Raw genomic sequence first — 19,548 nt, forward strand, 5'->3', positions numbered from 1 at the left:
GGGCTGGAGTGTAACAGCAGGGGCAGTCTCTCTGCTGGCCTCAAGGTGGCACTAAAGCAGAGGTGACCAGCTGACTTGTCAAAATAATAATTAGCAGCACACTTAAAACAAATGAAGTCCAATACTACAAACAGAATCCGTGTGAATGGGCTGCTGTAGTGACCCCAACAAAAGACCTTTATGGATCTCAGTATCGAGACGGCAGAGACGGACATCATTCAAACTAAAAACTAATGGAAAAACCCCCAAAATGATTCAATAGAGGGCACCATATAAAGTCAACCGGATGTCTTAGATGTGAACTCTGGAGTTCAGTAAGTGTACAGCTTTAGAGTCTTCAGCACAACTTCCACAACAACTAGCCTCTGCTATCCTTAACACTTTGTGCAAAATGTTACCTTTTTATTTAATAAAATACCCTTTAGTATCCTACAGTTGCAGCTTCAACAGTGTCATTACCCCAGAGTCCATAACATGGTCTAACAAAATAGAGGAATAATTCACAGTCAGTGTCAATCCACAAATAGGGGATCATAGTTTAATGTGCATTTGACATTAGAAAGTTTGGGACATCTGTGTCTGAACATAAGCTGCACCATAGGATATTATATTTCCCCATGTCGAGTACAGGTCACGCTGTTACTTTGTGGATTATCACCTAAAAGACAGACAAGTGACGAACATCTTATACATTATCATGTATGGCTTTAGCTGATTATTCTTTTCTTTTAAAGGGACTGAGAAGCTCAAATAAAAACACATGGCACTGATCTGGTGTACAAACAAAGTCAAAAATAAAGTGTTTTTTGTAGTCTGTCACAGTGACCGTTTCAACAGCAAACAGACAACCTTCATGAGGGAAAGTGCTGACGATGCCCTTCTACTGGTCGCATCATCTCCATTTCTGCTTCTTGATTATTACATATTGATTCCATCAGTTACTGTCGTCAGGGGCTTAGGGCCTGATGTACACCAGCCAAGAACAAACTATGACCTTCACTTATTAAAAATCATTGTAAGAAATTCCGTTTACTGCGCAGCGACAATCAATAAACACTGATGCAAATCAAATTTAAGTGGACATTCTGCCTTTTTAAATTGCAGTCTAGCCTGAACTATTAAAACAATACGTATGAATAATTCAAGCCCGTCTCTCCTCGGTTGGATCACTATCACTTCAGGCCACTTCCCTTTAAAATCCCTCCAACTTCCATGTCTCAACCCTCACAGACAGCGTTAAAGTTGTGAGCACCAGTTTACACCTGAGCAGCAGAGAGGTCACTAAAAGGCATTCATAAATTAGGTCGCCATTTCAACAAGTAAACAAAAACACGAGTCACGCTATCAATCCTCTGATGGGCCAGCCTCAGGGTCACTGAGGTCCCGCATAGTGTTACTCTAAACATTGACATGACTGTTAACATCGTTTGAGGGCGATACACTTACAGTACAAAGACGACAATATATGCGGGACAAATTACAGCACAGCTCATTTGTGTATACGTGCCACACAAATGTAAAGAAACCTCTTTAAATGGATGTGCACTTTTAGCTCATCGTTGACAGGAATGGTCTCCGACAGTCCCTCTGTGGAGTGCATATATATATATACACATATAAAACTATGTTCAGTGCCAGTGTCTGATCTCCTGCAGCTGGCAGCCCCGTCAGGTGTAGCAGACTGTTAACACAAAGGGTAACACCGTGTAGAAACTCTGAGCCGACTCCTGAATTCTGCTGAAACCTCGGAGACGGCCCACAGGAGAGGGAGGAGTGGATAGTCGATAAACAGATTCACTAATACCATGACAGAGGAGGACCAGAGGAGGGCGACAGACTTATTGTTAATGTGCCCCCCCCCCCCTTCCATTCTTGGGTTCATCATTCGACACAAAGTCTGCTTTATCTGGATTTTGCCCTCTTGATGCTACAACAGTGATGCGCTCCTAGGACTCGGGCTCAATTCTGTGAGCTGAAAAGACAAAAATAAAGAAATCATTTGAACATGGCTGCATGCGTCTGCCGTAGTAGCGTGCAGGTACGTGATTATAACACTGGGTCTTCTGGGGTAGAGTGGCTGCATACTAACATTGCTTGGGTATCCGTAGTGACTCCGTGTCTGCAGAGATGACTTGGTGCATGACACCTCTGAACTGGTACAGTAACTTCAGACTCTTCTCCTCTCCTACGCAGGGGTCGTAGAAGCCCGGCAACCCTGCCTGCACACAGATGAACAATGCATACGCATGTCACAGATTTGTGATAGTCAAATGGAGTAAAAATGACATGTAACTAAGCACACACACACACACACACACACACGCACACCTTGGGGGTCTCGGTGAGAATGAGTTTGGAGTCCTTGACCAGGCACTGCAGAGGCACGGTGACGTCGATCACCTTTGCTTTCTCCTGTTTCTGGCTGGTGTCTGACACAAACTTTCCATACCAGGCATTCAGGATGATCAGACCTAGACAGTGACATACAGTGTAAGCATTTCATGCTTTCATGTAACTTCGGCTGTGTTTACATATGAATTATGATGCCCAGTTTAAAACAGAGAGCAGTACAGACAGACTGGAGTAATTATAGGATATGACAGACATGAGGAGTGCACAATGATACGTGTTATGTAAGCTGTGGCACAACAACAGTCCTGCTACTATAGCTTGATATCATTACTATATAGTACTATACTATAAAGTGCTGTGAACACGTCTCATAAACATCGCTCTCAACAAACATAACAGGACACCATTAGCACACTGAAATTACAGTCTTGATTTTGTACACGGCACAGATCTATAAGCGTAACCTATGTGAACATTGCAGCATGGAGATGGGCGACATCGTCAGAAGTTGCTTCACAGCAGCAGATGACGGATGTCAGGCTTAGAAGAAAAAAAAGAATCCTGGAGCTTCAGCAGGTGTTTAAATTACACATTTGGATTTTTACAAAGTTTTGGCTGCAAACTAAAAAAAAAAAGAAAAAAAAAAAAAATAGGTTCTCAGTTCTCACCCTGGTGTAGCGTCTGAGTGTGTGTGTTTCCTCACCCATCTTGGATTCCTCCCCTTCTATGATTCTCCTCACAGACTCCTGCATCAGCAGAACCTGCAGAGGAGCCAAGGGAGACAAAGGAGGAGGGGTAGAGGAGAACAAAAATACAGCAGGATACGAGAGAGATTTTCAGACAAGATGAGGAGTGAACCTAGAAACAATAATCAATGCCACACACATGCATGCGAGTACTCACAGCAGACTCTGCCTCGTGCTTCTTCTTGGCGATGTCTGTGGCTGAGCTCTTCCTCTGCAGCTCCAGATCTCTGAGAAGCACAAAGCAGACGTCAACAATCGCCCACTGGGATTCACTGTGGAGGCCGTCTGTGATGACAGTGCCAGTGAGAGAGAAACCCTCACAAAATGTTGCATCCTTGCCCAACTCAGTGCCGTGTAGTTGCATAATCAAACTATTTAAAAACTAATTTATGGGGAACGTTGGTCAACGGTAAGTTAAGATCCATTCCCTGTCAAGTTTTTGGCAAAGTCAGATGCTGATTGAGTGTGAGAGGTGATGAGGACAGGAGTGGTACTGACTGCTCTTTCTGTGCTTGTGTGTATGGGATGATGATCAGTCTGTGGATGGCCATGTAGAGCAGCACAGGCCCCACAGTGGCGTAGAAGACAGCACTGGGCAGCAGCTGGTCCGTTAGATGGACTGGAAACAGGTACGTCTGACTGGCACGCGCCAACCTGCACGGAAACACCAGCACAAATACACACACACACACACATTAGAGAACAATGCAGGCAGATAAGAACCCGTGAGAGAATGAGATCATATTTTGGGGTGACCAGTACTTGATCTTGAGTGTGACTCCCTGAGGGACCCCGATGCTGACAGTGGCTGACAGGACACTGTGTCGGCTGATCTTCCTCTCTACTCCATATTCCACAACAGTGCCAAACCAGCCCGTCCTGGAAATGGAGCAACACAAACATTAACAGCGACCATGAGAGTTAGGCAGCGACTGACGTCAGTAACACGGGCAGAGTAGGACAGAGTGAAGCAGTTTCTTAAATTTAATTTCTGTTGCTTTGACAAGGAAATTACTTCAGCCTATTATTGGAATATAATTTGTCTGCATTGCCAGATTTCTGCACACTGCCTGCCTGGTAAACCAGCTGATTAACAGACAATAAGTCTCTGGAGAACAGATAAGCAGACAGACGTACTTCACAGAGCCTTTCACTTTGGTCTGGTCCACGTCCTGGAACTTGTACTGGTAGCTCACCATCAGGTAGGAATGAGCCACGCCCAGCTGGAAGAGGTGGCGTAGGGAGAGAATCGCATATTAGTATATAGAGTGAAATTATAGCAAATATCAGGGTTAAGTAAGTCCAACAGTCTTGACAGCAGGTAGCGGTGTACTGTACAGTATATACCTGCCTGTCTATAGTGTAAATGTGTCTGTTCTTCGTGTGTACCTGCAGAGCTAGAGTGAAATGGCTGCTCTTTGTGTCTCGGACCAGGCTGGTGGTCATGGCGCTGTGGGGCCCCCAGCGCCACTGCAGGTAACCCATGGTGTTCTGGTCCAGGTGGCGTGCGGTCATCAGAGAACAGCTCGGTCGCAAACCTCGAGGAGAGAACTGCAAACCGCACTGGGCTGTCAAGAAACTGCACAGAGAGGAGGTAAAAGAGAGGACATTAAAAGAGACAGAGGATAGTGTTCAAATGTTGACAGAGTAGGTATTTTAGTCAAACAGTGAGGTCTTACCACCGCGGAGTGAGGTTGCGAAACACCTTTAACCCCATGAGAGGTCCAAGTATGTCTCCTGCACCCAACTCCACCTACAGAGACACATGCACAGAAACACGTGATTGCATGCGGGCAAATCTGTGCCAAAATTACTAAAACAATCTAATTCAACACATGCACTTTGTAGTTTGTGTGCATGCGTGTGCATGTGTGTGTACCTCTCCCCAGCCCTTGGCTGAAGTAACCCTCCGTACGGTCATGTTAATGTTGCCCCCTCCGTTCCCATTGTGTGTAGAGAGCGACCCAGACAGCACTGCTGTGTCAGAGTGCGTCAAAGGAGCCTGAAGAGAGAGAGGTACGTTACGCCTGATGAAACAAGACAGTACTACAGAGACCCTGGCTTAGGTAAGAAGCCGTGTGGAAGGCAAACGCTAAGCGAGTGTGTGTTTTTTGTTGTACCTCTATGGACTGGGAAATGTGCATCTTGTTGATTTCAATATGAGGAAATCCCCCTCCTGGCATCTCTTCGAAGTCCTCATCATAGCGGTCAAACAGGTCTGTTGCATCCACACCCACGCTGATTGTGCCCTGAACAACGAGCGAGTGAAGGGGGAGAGATTGACAGAATGAATTAAGAGAGAGAAGGAAAAGGGCGACGGACATAATGAAGTGAATGTGGAAACCATCTACGGTCAAAGTGTAATTGTTTTACACAATGTATTTAGTAATATCTGAATAGCCCACACGAGAAATACACTGAAATTGGTGACGTTGACAGATGAATGCGGTGTAGTTGTGACTGAGAACACCTTGGGGTTAGTTCTTTGCTGCAGTCTCCGCTCTTCTCTTTCTCTCTGCAGCCTTTCGTACTCCTCTCGAATTTCTGCTGGAGTTCTCTTCCTCTCCACCACCTACACATCATCATCATCATCATACGGTAGTGGTAATGAAGATATGTTAAGTATGCGTAATGGAGCAGCAAACCCACAGAAGCTTTATGTTAGACACAATACATACCTCCCAGCCTTCCACCTCCAACCCTTTCTTCCCAAAGATGTCATAGATGGCTCTGGAGTGAGCATCGCTTAGCACTGAAGGGAAAGAGAGAAATAACAGTTCAGTTTATGTCTGTGTTTTGTGTTTCTGTCTGGATTTTGTTGCGCTTTAAATGTCTGTTTCCATACCCTGTTTCCAGAGAACAATAATCAATAAAAATGTTGAACTAAATGGTTTAAATTCCAATTGGTGCATACTTGCAGGCCAAGCGTCCATACCTTCATATGCCTGGTGCACCTGGTTGAAAAGCTGTTCGGCCTGGCTTTTCAGCTCTGGGTCTCGATGTTTGTCGGGATGGTAGAGCATACACAGCCTCCGATATGAAGCCTTTAGCTCCTCCAATGTAGCCTGTGACAAGAGAGCGGGGCAGGTCTCACCACTGAGTAAGTTCTACAGCTGGCACTTATTTTCATCGTTGATGAATGCAACAAATACTTTATTGTTGATTGACTTTTGAGAGGCTGGAACCAGCAATTTTGCTGCATTTCTTCTTGAAAAATGATTGCATATTCATTTTCACTCAGTTGAGTTATTCAACTAGTAATTCCAGCTCCACTCCTGGGTGCTGAAACAAACCTGCTGCAGTAAAGCATCTTATTTTTAAGGAAATTGAAAAACAGCTACAGTCCGCTGACATTTAAACACTGAATTAAAAGAATGACAGCTTAATTCCTGTTTGGCTATATGGTGTCTAATATTATCCAGTTGAACGTCCAAGAACAAGTCCTTGTCAGGCCTGATTTGAGAAGGTGCTCATCGGAGCAGACGTTATTTTTGCAAACACACACTCTAATGTGCAAACACCGCCTGCATTCAAGTAAAGTCGATGCTGAAATGTCCTGCTTATCATGCCTCTGCTGCATCAACCCGGTGTCAACCCCCACGGATAATGGTGCTGATGAAGAAGCCCGTTATTGAACTGGAGGAGGAGATACACCGACTGCACACCAGTTTCTCAATAGAAATCTACCCGACAGTCACGCGAAAAGTTCCGTCACCATTCGGTTTCACTGCAAACCTGAATGAGCCATACCTCTTTCCTGACGTTGAGCAGAGAGTAGTAGTCCTGGTTATCAAACTCAAAATCATCATCTAAGGACGCCGCCATGTTTGCGTTTGGTATGGTCCCGCCCACCCGTCCAGTGATCTGGAAGCTCATTGGACAGTCAAGTTAGGACCGGAAGTTGTTCTGTCGCCCTCTGCTGGGTGTGTTTGTGTTCGAAATCAGAGCTTTGACAGATTTGATACCTCCATACAAGAACGATTTAGAAGAGTGTTCTTACTTTTTAGACGGTTTTGTATTTGGCAGTGTGTAAACACGTTTTCTCTTTTCTTTTTCACTGAAAACACTAGCATTGGGAGAGATGTTATAAAGGACACTGAGATGTTCTGAGTATATGCGGGCATTTTCTTTTACAGTACTGAGAACACCCCAATAAAATGAAGCTCATCTAGCTTTGAGAGAGAGCAGCTCATGGTCACAAATATTGATTGAACTTCACAATAGGGCATGGAAATAACATGTTGCAATTCTTAATTTAGGTGGTGTTCCCTTAAAAATATCAAAACTAAACTAAAAAGTACACATTTTGCACAATGCCCCCTTTGGGCATGTTGTTATATAACTGGTGAGATGTAACTAAGTACATACTGAAGCACTGTACAACGTTTAAATCCTGCAGTAATGCTCATTTTTAAACAAATGAAATGCTACTGACAGGAGCGATACATTTTCCTCACAATACTTTTACTAAAGTACAATTTTGAATGCAGGACTTTTACTTATAAAGGAGTAGTTGTTTTTTTGTATTTTGTAAAGGATCTATACACTTCTTCCACCATTCTATACATTAATATACAGATTATTGTTAGTGATGCATCAACCTATGTAGAATTTTAATGTTGCCTGTTATGGTGAAGCTAATTATTAATAAAAATACTGTTAGGTAGCGTCATCTATAAAAAATACATTTGTTTAGGGTCTCATCTTGTTTTGGGATGAAATGTACAGTATTGTGTTGTGAATAACACCTAATTCAAAACTATAGAATGACATACAACACAGAATATTTGCATTAGAAAAGTGTTGTTATTAAACCATTCTTAATTGGTGAAGTGCAGATGCCTCAAATGTTTAGGCTTCAGTACATAAAGTAAATGTTCCTACTTTTCAACACCACTAATTTAGTTCTATATCTTTGTTTATATATATAGCAGTTGTAAATGTCTAGTAGTAATTTGTAGTAAAGTATCTGTCAAACTTGTGCATTGTAGTCCACAGCTTTGTTGTTTATGAAATGACAATTGTCATTTTTGAAGGTTTAAATTGATCTTCCCTTTTTTCTGGCTAAATATCTTCTACATGTGTTTCTCATGGTCATTCATCCTGCTTTAACTCTGTCTCCGAAGAGCCTGGTGTGCCTCTGCACTTCGAGGCTATACGCACAGCATATGTAGCTGAAGATGAACCGTTCAAAAGCTTAGTTTTCCGAGAAGCATGTCAACAGAGAGGACTGTGTGCCAAAGGCAAGGCTTTGGTGCAAAGGCAATATTTTACCCCGAGGCACAGAGTGACAGAGTGGGTTTGAAACAACAACATAATGGTCCCAGTTGAACCCCTCTATTTAGAAGGAATAGCATAAAACGGTAGAATAATAAATAGCCTTTTGGTGAGAACATGTTGATAGGTTTGTTCCAAACTTCCCGTAGGAATATTACAACAATGTTACAACGATTTCCCGCTATAGAGTCAAATAGGTAACAAGGGGAGAGGGAGGGGGGCACCTGACCTATCATCACTTCAATTCAATAACACGGCTCAAAGAAAGCAGTTAGTGAGTGCCCGCAGCCTGTGTGAGCGCGTGTGGAGCTGTCCTTTCAGCACCGTGAGCTTCAGCACCACATCGAATGACAGCACCCGCGAAGCCATCGAAAAAAATCGCAATCAGAGCCTCTGTCAGGCAGTTCTCCTCATTTAGATTCAAGAGGAGTTCATCATTGATGGCGAGACGCGACCTTACATCGCATATTGTCAACAGTCCACTGGATTTGCATGTGGAGAAATGAACGCGCGCGTTGGTATGTGTGTCTGTAATGTGGCTACGTGTGTGTAGGCCTACGTTGTGTGCGTGTGTGCGTGTGCGTGTGTGTGTGCGTGTGTGTGTGTGTGTGTGTGAGGGAGAAGACGATGATGAGCATGGTGATGATGATGCTGTGGGAGGCTGTCAAGGTGTCCTCGAATACAGACGTCGTTCAGTGACGTGAGAGGGGAGAGAGAGCGAGCAAGAGTGCGCGTGAACGTCAGGGGGGGCGGGGCCAACGGGAACAAACGGAGGGATGGAGAGTTCCGCGAGTCACCATCACGGATCCCCGCCGTCCATTCTCACCGTTTGAACCAATAGTGTCGCTTAACGCGGCAGGCTCGCCCCCCCCCCCCCCCCCCCCCCATTCTCCCTTCTTCTCAGCCCCGCCCCCCTCCTTGAGCTGTCCTCTCTGTGCACGCGCGTAGTCCCCCCCCCCCACTCCCCACCACCTCCACCACCACTAGGTCGAGTCGAGGAGGAGGAGGAGGAGGAAGAGGAAGAGGAGGAGGAGGAGGGATGAGGCGCGCGGCGGAGGGGAAATGGCTGCCGAAAACAAGCCGGAAGGTAAGAGAGAAATAACGGTTTTTATTTGAGATGGCAGAGTCCCGCTATTCGGGGTTCAGACGAGGCGATGCAGGGACGAGGCATGGAGATGGAGAGAGATAACGGCAGGGCTTTCCCTTTCTAGCCCGTCCCGAAAACACGGACGCAGGTGCTGAACCAGCGACTGTGTGGAGCACGGTTAACCGACAGCAAATAAATAACGGAAGGAGAGTTGTCCCGTCGGTGTAGGCTCCAAGTGAGTCGGGGTATAGGGTAGTTTTTTCACCGTCCGACGCTTGCCAGCGTTTCCCCTGAGCAGCTGGTTTATGAGTGCTTTTGAAGCATTTAGCATAAAAGGGATGGGGATGAGAGAGGATGAGAGTGGTTCACGCTGAAGGAATTCAGATGCTTTCTGTGTGTGTGTGTGTGTGTGTGTGTGTGTGTGTGCTTGTGTGCGTGTGTGTTTATCTGTCTCTGCAGCTCTCTTTGAGCATAAAATAGACCATTGAATTGTAGATTTATACTTTCCTGACATGCACGCAAGCTCACAGACCAGCTGTGCATTTATTTAGTCACATTCCAATGTTGTGTGGGTGTGTGAATGCATGTGTGTATGTGTGTGTTTATGTTTGTGTTCATTTGATGTGTGCTTATGGTTGCTAAGGCAGTGAAGGTGAGAATCTGGATGCCTTTGGGGAGAGGAGGGAGGGGGAGGGGGGGGGGGGGTCTCAGTTTTAGGTCATGTATAAATGTAGCTTACATTTTAACTCCCTCAGTTAAACTCGCGGGGGTCATTATCGTCACACACAGCCACCATTTCATTCAGACTGTTATTCATTCTTTCATGAATTATTTAAGAGGTGACCACAAACGCCATGGCAATGTTATCTCCATCTTAACTCATAGGTTAATGAAATCTTTATTTATTACTCAGTGCAAAGACATTTGTTTATAAACATCTGGTAGTCTGGTATCGCTTTTGTTTTCTTTCCTCTTCAAAGTACTGATATCACTTCCCCCTTTATAAGCCAACAAACACCAACATATCAATGTGTCGTTATGGATGACACGCAGTTCCTCAACTTAAGAGCTAAACTGACACACAGCACTGAAGACATTGTTGTGAGACTATTCGAAATTGTTTCTTGTGATCTCTTCCTCAGCAAAGTGACACTGAACATGGCAGGAAGAGTCTTTAACCGTCTCTCCACTATACGGAGTGATGTGAGCAAGATTTCTTTTAACAGGGCAATTTTCGGATAACTTGCGCTACACAAGTGTGCTATCATTTCAAAAGGCACATGTTCAGGTGCACAGCACTGGGAGTCAGACACACATACATAGAGGCGTGCAGGCGAGCGTGCAGAGTGCAGCCAGAGGCAAAGGGAAGGCCGTGGGTTGAGAGTCCCGTTGCGTGCAAAGACTAGATCTGTAGATGAGACAGATGGCCCATGGGCAGATCACCAGGCACTGTACCACATAAATATAAAACCACCCCTCCCTGCCCATACATTACTATCCCCATACACACGCAAACGGACTCACATATTCACAGTGTGAGATTTTTTTTTGTCCGTTGCCCCCTTCTGTGTTATGAGTACAGACGGTGTAATCATTTACGAGCTTCAGCTGTGCTGAATGGAAGCCAAAATGAATCACAGTGGTCACGAAGGCAGCAGAGATAGCTACATACATACTCTTTCCAGTTCCATCCCCCGGCAGATGTGTGTGTGTGTGTGTGTGTGTATGTGGCGCTGATCGGCAGAGTGTACCAGTGGGCATGAGAACAACATCCACCATGTAGCCTGGAAGACCATCTCCCTCTGTGCTGGTTGGTCTACTTTGTATCATAGCAACAGTGGTCAGGGAAACAGAGAAATGATGAGAGAAAAGAGAAACTAAAGCTGGGTACAAGTTAGTCACACACATGGAGTGCAGTGTATCTACTGTGGCCAATCGATCAGGGGGACACAATGGAGGCCAGTTAGTGGATCAGAAAATGGATCAGCCCACATGCATATCACTCTGAGTTTCTGCGCTTAAAGGGAGAGAAGAAGGAAGCGAGGTGTGCAACTTGCTCAAGGAAACCAAAAGTCTCGGGCGTCTCCTAAATGTGTTTCATGTCTTTGTCTCTTGCTCGGCCTTTTTCCTCTCTCTCTCTTTTTTGTAGGACTGAAGAAGATAAGAAATCCAGAGCGAATGGTCAGAATTGCCGTCGGTTACACAGGACACACCCCTCCCAAGAGTGACGACACCGACGCCAACAGTAAGAGACACAGAAGCACTCTTCACACTGTTTTGTGCATGCGTGTGCACACTTTGTCTGTGGCACAGGGTGACTATGGGAGCAAGTATAAAAGCCTTCTGGCAGAATGATGTGATGCGGGAACTGACTGAGATCTCCTTCTCATCTGCTCTGTAACAGATCACACTTACACTCACACACACACACACTCACACGTACACAAAACAAACACACACACTGTGTCTCTGTGCTGATACATCATTCCATTGCAGCTCTCTTACACATCATGTTTATTCATACATGCCGGTACAGTATTAGCACACACACACACACACACACACACACATTACTCCACATAGCCATAGAGAGGGCAGGGCTTACTTTGGCTATCAGTAGTTTATTGTCATACCTAATCTGTACACATGGCATTATGTGTCTATAATCCTCAATGGGCCTGGTTAAACTAAAAGTGAGATGGAGTGTGTAATCTGGGGTCGCCGCATGGTCGTGTATGAGTGTGACTTTGTCTGGGCATGTGTGTGATTGCTGCGGTGTATTAGAGGGACTATAAAGGCCATGATTGCTTTGATTTGTTATTGATTTCTGAGGACATGACGCAGATGCATGTCTCTGCCTCTGTGTAAATGTGTGTGTGTGTGTGTGTGTGTGTGTGTGTGTGTGTGTGTGTGTGTGTGTGTGTGTGTGTGTGTGTGTGTGTGTTAGGGGGACAAATTGGAGGAAAATACACAGATGTGAGGAGGAGCAGACTGACATGCTGCTTAGTGAGGTGGTGGTGGTGGTGGTGGGGGTTATGGGTATACACCCCCCCCCCCCCACTCCCAACCCCTTTTTCTTCTCAAAAAGGAGCAGCTGGCCTCATACCTGCACCAGATCCTCTTATTTTGTTCAGAGGGATGAGAGCGAGCGAGACAATAGCAAATAAAGAACGAAGAGAAAATCTCAAAAACAATAGAATAGAACAGAACAGAGAGTTGTGTTTGGGATGGCTGTTTAATATGAGCTGAGACTATACTACCCCTGTCTCCTATCTGTTCTCACGTCCCAGCTGGAGGATTACTGGAGGAAAAGTTTATCGGCAGAATGCTAAAATTAGCATGCATGCCCATCTCTCTACCACCCCGCCCCTCCGCCCCCTGCTCTCCCTCTTTCTCTCGTCTCCCCCTCCCTCTTCCTGCACTCTCGCTCATCCCGTGCTATATGCTCCCCCCCCCCCTTTTCTTCTCCCTGGCTCTCCCTCCTGCCCTCCCACCCCTCTATCTAGCTGCTGTGCAATGAGCCTTTCTTTCTGTCGCATTAATTTCATCCCGAAAAGGGGGAAAATGGGAACATTTCCCCTGACGCCTCCTAATATTAGTAGGGGGAGAGTTAAGAGTTGCATTTGGAGCGTTTTCCTCTCTCTTTACTGAGGAGAGTTTTATAATTAACTGACAGCCATCTCACAAGGGCATTGACTTGTTTCTGTGTTAAATATGGAGATGACAGTTTTACGAGGTAAAATATTCATCAGTCAGAGGCCGCTCTTCTGTGTGATTCCAGTCTAAATTATGGCATTTGACAGGCAACCAAAGCGATGGTTCACTTTGGTCGAACATTTTCACTTCTTACCTCTATATGAGTTAATGAGCCAGCGGTTTCACATTAGCATTCAGGTTTTGTCACTCTTTTGGACTCTTTTTTTACTAGATTAGCGAGTGAGCGAGTGATCTATGTACGGCCAGAAATGTGTGGCTCACCGCTCACATGAAGCAATGCAGATATAGAAGCTGTTAAATCATTATTTCAAATATAAATGTGAGCAGCACTCAATTTACATATTTAGATGTGTTTTCCCCGTGTCCCAGGTTGGTTCGTTCTCCTGGGTAGGCACAAACGGAAGAGAAGTTTTTTGCCCCGTGTCACACCACAGTATATAGCTCCACAGAGAGCCATCAGGAACAGATGGAAAAGACAATTGCGACAGTACCCAGGCTGAATTTTCTTAAAACAGGGACGCATTCGCTGGTTCAGGATTGTTAGAAATACAAGATACAACCCTTTGGGGTGTAAAAGCTCATCAGCATTCAACAAATCTGCAAAGCTGGTCTTGCATTTCTTGTCAGCGCGGAGGAGTCGATGTGAGGATAGGCTAAGATGACGGTCGTGTCTGTGAAGGTGGGCTTTGAAAGGGGTTTCGGAACCAAGGTCACTGGTAAAAAAAACAAAAAAACGCTACTCTGGGACAAATACTGTGATGTCTTAGCTTTGATCGACAGGCACTGTGTGTGTATGTGTGAGTCTGTTTGTGCGCGTGGGTGTGTGTGCGCGGGTGTTTGTCTGTGTGTGTGCCTATATACACATGTGCGACGAGCTTGTTTGATGTGGTTCTGGTACATTTCAAAGGCGAGGCTCTGATGAGAATTCTTCAGAACAGCCGGGGGAGGGGAGGGGGTTATAGCCAGGAGGGGTGGGGTTTAAACGCTGATTGGCATTCATAGCAGAGAGAGGCTGGAGTGCTGCTAAAAAAGAAATTAGGCTTTAACTAAGCTGCACCATTCAGCTGTTTAACTAAGCTGCTGCACAGTTCAGCTGTTTGAAATTTTGTCTTCTCAGGCCTTCTATTAATAAATGCATAATTGATTAGGGGGGGGCATACGTGCCTGAACACACTTCCTACCGACACAAAGACACACACACATGCTCAGACACCTACACGCTCACATGAGCACACACACACACACACACACACGCACATAGACCCCACTCCGGTCTGGTTACAGTACTTTTCTCTCTTTGGCATCTTTGCGTTACCTTGTTCCATCTCTTGCCCTTTCTACATCTTCTCTCTCTCTCTCTTTCTTCCTAACTTTCTTTTTTCTTCATTAACTGTCTCTCTCTGGCTCATTGTCTCCCCCGCCTCTCTCTGTCTCCCATTCCTGACCCCTCCCACCCCACCTATCTCTCTTTTTCTCTCTGTTGTCTGCCCTCAGGTAGAGTATAATTCCTATCTTCCCAGGGGAGTCATGAATGGACGCCCTCTACTCAAATGCTTATCAATAACCTTTGAGTGCTTGCTCTCTTTGACTTCTGAGCGGCACACCCGTTGGGCACACACTCACAAGCAGGCGCGCACACACCAATACACACACACACACCCACACGTACACACAGCAGGGGCTCCATCTTTGTGCGGACGCCATGTGCTGGTGAAGTATTACTTTCCTGAGGCGCAGTGGGATTATTTTTGCTATTCCTCACCTGCAACTATTCAGTATGTTGGTGATTGTAAACGCTCCGCAGTGGGAGGAGAGATGCAGTAGGGGCAGCACTGTTTAGTTCTGGTAGATGGACTCTCATAGGTCTCCCATGTTTTGCTTGCCTGTTCAGCTATATATTCTTCCACCAGTCGTCACATTGAAAAAAAAACATGCGTACATATTTTTTTAAATGAATGGATATGGTGCGATATATTTTTGTCAATGTCAACAAATCCCATGAAAAGACCAGAACAAACAATAATATGTTGGTTCATCTCTACAGACATACTTCCCTGTCTTGTTTGTGGCTTTAAGACTTACATCTTTCAACACTTTTAAACATCTTACAAAACTGCTGAGCACTGTAGTTTTTAGCAAACACATTTATTGGAGACTATTTTCAGCCGCAAATTTGGTGCTCTAATGCAGTCATTCCCAATGACTGGGTCGGGACCCACAGGTGGGTCGCAGGAGATTTTGTTAGGGTCGGCAAATAAATTTGCTGATTTTTTTATAGTCTTTTATTAAACCTTTATTTCTGCAGTACACCTTTGAGCCACACTAAGGACCTTGAATGTTCGTGTTGTTCTGATAATTGTAGCCGACTTATAACATTGAACCTAATAGTAAAGGCTAGCTTACATTCTGTTTGTTTAACTGATGAGAGGAAATTCAAAGAATTAGATGTCTGTTAACTTTGCCTCAATGCATTTATTTGGTCTCATTTATCAATTAACATGTGTGTTTATAATAACACATTCACAAAACAAAGTTGGGATTTATCATATATCTCTTTAAATGGCGGGTTTACCTAATCAAGATAAATATAAGGTGATGTGGAAACGGCAGTAAAGACGGTCAGGAACGTTTATTTTATTTCCCTCAAAACGATTTATAGATAAGGCCGATTGTAAATTCCATTTTTTTAAAGTGGGTCCCCTGAAAGAATGTTTGGGAAACACTGCTCTAGTGAGTATTTACAGCAGCAGAATAGTGTTTATAGGATTGACTCAAAATAAAGGGCTGTACCCATGTTCATGATGAAGGAACAAGTCACCCAGTGCAACGGTGTAGCTCACTCATGTAAAAAAGACCATTTCTGGACAGCAATAGCGGATTATGGCTGTGAGGAACAAGCTGTATTAGGCTTTGGCTACACAGGGAATAATTCTTACAATCGATCATAATTGATTTTGGACTTTTTATGGGATTTGTTGATGGAAAATGGAATACATCTAAAGCAGAGAAGGTAAAGATTAATAACAGATTTTTACCAATTTACGTTAACTCACCTGTGGTTAGCGTTTGGATCATTGTGATTCTAAATAAAACAACATGGAGCTCAGAGGAATTACAGTATGTCCAGGAGCACGATTTAAACTTCAGAATAAACATCACCTGTCTGTAGCAACATTTGGGCTGCTGTATATTTGCAGTTGTGACTTTCCAGCTCCCGGTACAAGAATATTAGTTATTCTCTCAGGAGGAGCTCAACTTGAGTCTCTGCTCCATTACCAAACTGTCTGTGTAACACTGTAGGGAGGGCATTGCTTTTAAAAAGGATAAGAGATGCCCATATGATGGGCCGTAATTGTTACAAACCCCAAATGTATTGATAATGTATGATAATGGATTTCTTCTAAATCCAAATCTGTTTTCCAGGTGGGACCCAGGTGGCAAAATACCAAAATAAGTGAGCTGCCACTCCCTCTGCGCACTGCACACTTAACAATTATTTTGTATCGTGCACCTTGATTGCCATCAAACTTACTTGTCAACATCAGTGTGAATCACCCCTAAGTAAATAAGATTAACACAGACACAGTTTCTGATGAATCAGAAAGCCCAGCAAGTTCAGCCCAAACGAATCAAAGCGTATGTCCTTCATAGGCCGGAAAACTCAAGTGCAGATTGACTGGCTTCAGGTCACATTAGGCTTCACAATAAAAGCGTGTTATGACTTCATCCATCCGCATCACAGAGATGCTGCTTTTTTTTTTTTTTTTGGTATTCTCCTCACACAATGACTCTGTGTCTGATGAGAAATGTCTCTCCTCTACTCATCCCTCATTTATCTTCCTTTATCTTCACCCCCCTCTCCTCCCCCCCCCACCCACCTCCCCCCGCTGCTCCAGATGAGCCGGGCCAGTTGAAGATCTACCTTCCTAAGAAGCTGCTAGAGTGTCTGCCCAAATGTTCCTCTCTGCCCAAGGAGCGCCATCGCTGGAACACCAACGAGGTGAGACTTAGACACACTCGAGAGGGAAATACCTGTAGCAGTGAGAGGAGCTCTGTTTCCTCTGGTGACTCATCTCTAGCTAATGTCACATTGAGAGACGAAGAGGAGTTAAACACACACAATGGCAACTTTTCATTGTGGGAACCTAAAACTGTGACACTAGGAAAGAAAGAAACAGCAAAAAGAGCTCACAGCCACAAAACCCCGCTGACTATACATCCCATTTGGTGTGTTGCTTTCTATTTCGCTCTGTAATCCAAACAACTCTGGGTGAAGGCGCAGGAATCAGGGGCCCCTGGGTCTAAAACTATATACGGCTAAGAGACTAAGAAACCAGAAATGAGGCTACAGATTGAATGTTTCCACTGCGGAGTGTTGCTGGGTTCAATCACCCCACGGTCAGTCGGATAAAGATTGTTATCTGAACCTAACGTTGTTGCTATGCAACCATAGAAAGCTGTTAAATGTGTGGCAAATTTCGGGCTCGTATAGTTGCTTCTTTTTGTTGCTTTTTTGTTCCGTGTAAACACGATGCTCTCGTTACATTGTATAATGTTGTCCTACAAAACAAAAAAACATGCAGAGGAAAAAGTGAAAAGCTGTCTGTGAGGTATTAACAACAAAAGCAGTGACCGAGGAGCCAGAGGATTAGATCAGAAGTTAAGTTAAGTCAAAGTAACCGAGGGGCTTTAGTCCGTGTTTCACCACATTTAGAACTTTTAGTATGCTTTTGACTGTAGACAATTTCACACAAACTCACGGCTACCACTCATTAATATAGTTTACTCTGCTCTTGGCCCAAATTAGCATCATTTGTGCAGCATGAACAATAGATAGCTTAAACTGTGCTGCTGGCTAAGTGGTACAATGTACAAATGAGGCCGGATTAGGTTGGGACCACGCTTTACTCACGGCCAAAGATAACCCTTAGCTAAACATTCGGGGTGTGAAAAGCTTTTTTCGGAGTTGCATGTTGTTCCAGACTTAAGCTGTTAGCTTAGGGAAGTGTTTGATGGGTGGAAATGGATGCAGGCATTTATCGTCAATAGCTCCTTGTTTATGCATCGCACAGCTCACCACCGGTGGTTTGCTCCATCCATTGTGATGTTGTTGGCCTCTGCTGAGACATTTTCTCCATGTGCAGGCTGTGCACTCCATTATGGATGTGTGTGTTGTGTGTTTGTGTTATTGATTACCAAGTCCGGCATTATTATGCAATGCAAAGCTGATTTGGCCTGTGGTTTTTCTCTCAGGAAAGTCATTACATTTTTCATGCAATCCATCTCAATGAAGGTCATACTGGGAGTTAAGCACGGCGCCTACTGAATAGTGCGCTCACATGAACAGGCACTGTGTGTGTGTGTGTGTCTGTGTGTGTCATGCATGCATGGATGCTTGTGTGTGTGCGCGTGTGTGTGTGTGTGTATGGTTGAGAACAACGTGACCGCTGCCGGTTAGGGACTTCCACGCTTCGGCCTGACCAAGAGCAATTGTGCCCAAGTCGCAGGGACTAGACCAAAGCACCTTGTTGCTGCTCCCCCTCCTGCACTCTCCCTCTTTCTCTCCATCAGTCTCCCTTCCAACCTACCATCTAGTCCTCTCTATCTTTATTTTTCATTTCCTCTCTCTCTCTCTCCCTCTCTCTCTCTCTCTCTCTCTCTCACTCTGATGAGGAGGCACAGGCTCAGTTCAGAGGGAGGTTGGGTGTCCCTCAGCGGATTCCTTCAAAGCTCCTCTTCCACCCAGGCATAAAGTTTCCTGCATACTTAAACACTCCATTGTGTCTGCTGCTCCTCTAGCTTGGTGCTTTTGCAGGGGGAGCAGTGTGTACGCTCGCTGTGCGTCTAGTCCATGTATGTTTTTCAGTCTGTGTGTGTGTGTGTGTGTGTGTCTGCCTACGTGTGTGTGTGAGTGAGTGTGTCTGTTAGGGATATATGCACAGCTCAAGATTATTGCGGTCGATTATTTTTGAAGCTGCTGGAACAAAAGAATTGATTTATTTTCTGCTTGTGTCGATTTGTATCTGTCTGTATTGCAGACATTGCAGGAAGTGTAGCAGTTTTCACCAGCAGCATATTGAAAATTGAAATTATCATTGTTCATCAAATTTAAGACACATTTTAGACTTTTAGACATGCGTTTGTACGTTCACCTTAGATTGTGGCGTAACACAATTTGTATACGTGGGATCTCCAGCTGTCAAGTCAGCTGTCAAATGTGAAGCTTTCAATTCATTTATTCAGTCGCGTACCCTTAGTGTGTGTTGTTTGTTTGTGTTCAAATATAATATCTTTCTGGTCTAGATGTTGTTCATGAAGTGTGGCGATGCGGTATCGACAAATGGTGTGTCGAAAAAAACGCCCAGTAAT

At 44.6% G+C, this 19,548-nt stretch overlaps 2 protein-coding genes across 2 annotated transcripts in view; one reads left to right on the plus strand and one right to left on the minus strand.

The window, feature by feature from the left end:
• Positions 1-382: 382 nt before the first annotated feature.
• dnajc11b (DnaJ (Hsp40) homolog, subfamily C, member 11b) lies at positions 383-6,974 on the minus strand (the record flags this gene model as incomplete). Its single annotated transcript, XM_079266465.1, has 16 exons — positions 383-1,972; positions 2,090-2,219; positions 2,329-2,471; positions 3,056-3,113; positions 3,256-3,325; positions 3,597-3,752; positions 3,861-3,977; positions 4,236-4,321; positions 4,488-4,677; positions 4,778-4,851; positions 4,978-5,100; positions 5,219-5,347; positions 5,569-5,670; positions 5,777-5,850; positions 6,034-6,163; positions 6,849-6,974. 16 exons carry the CDS (start codon positions 6,972-6,974, stop codon positions 1,947-1,949), a joined length of 1,734 nt encoding a protein of 577 aa, XP_079122591.1. The 3' UTR covers positions 383-1,946.
• A 2,463-nt stretch (positions 6,975-9,437) lies between these two features.
• Positions 9,438-19,548, plus strand: part of LOC306797762 (calmodulin-binding transcription activator 1-like) — a gene marked incomplete at its 5' end in the record, with an annotated part of 47,702 nt that continues 37,591 nt past the window's right edge. The window contains 3 exons of the mRNA XM_079297174.1: positions 9,438-9,462; positions 11,612-11,707; positions 17,076-17,179. Of these exons, the coding sequence (XP_079153300.1) occupies positions 9,438-9,462; positions 11,612-11,707; positions 17,076-17,179 (225 nt within the window). The remainder of the gene's footprint in view (positions 9,463-11,611; positions 11,708-17,075; positions 17,180-19,548) is intronic.

The sequence above is a fragment of the Melanostigma gelatinosum genome (assembly GCF_949748355.1).
Source record: "Melanostigma gelatinosum genome assembly, chromosome: 3".
Taxonomy (NCBI): Eukaryota; Metazoa; Chordata; class Actinopteri; order Perciformes; family Zoarcidae; genus Melanostigma; species Melanostigma gelatinosum.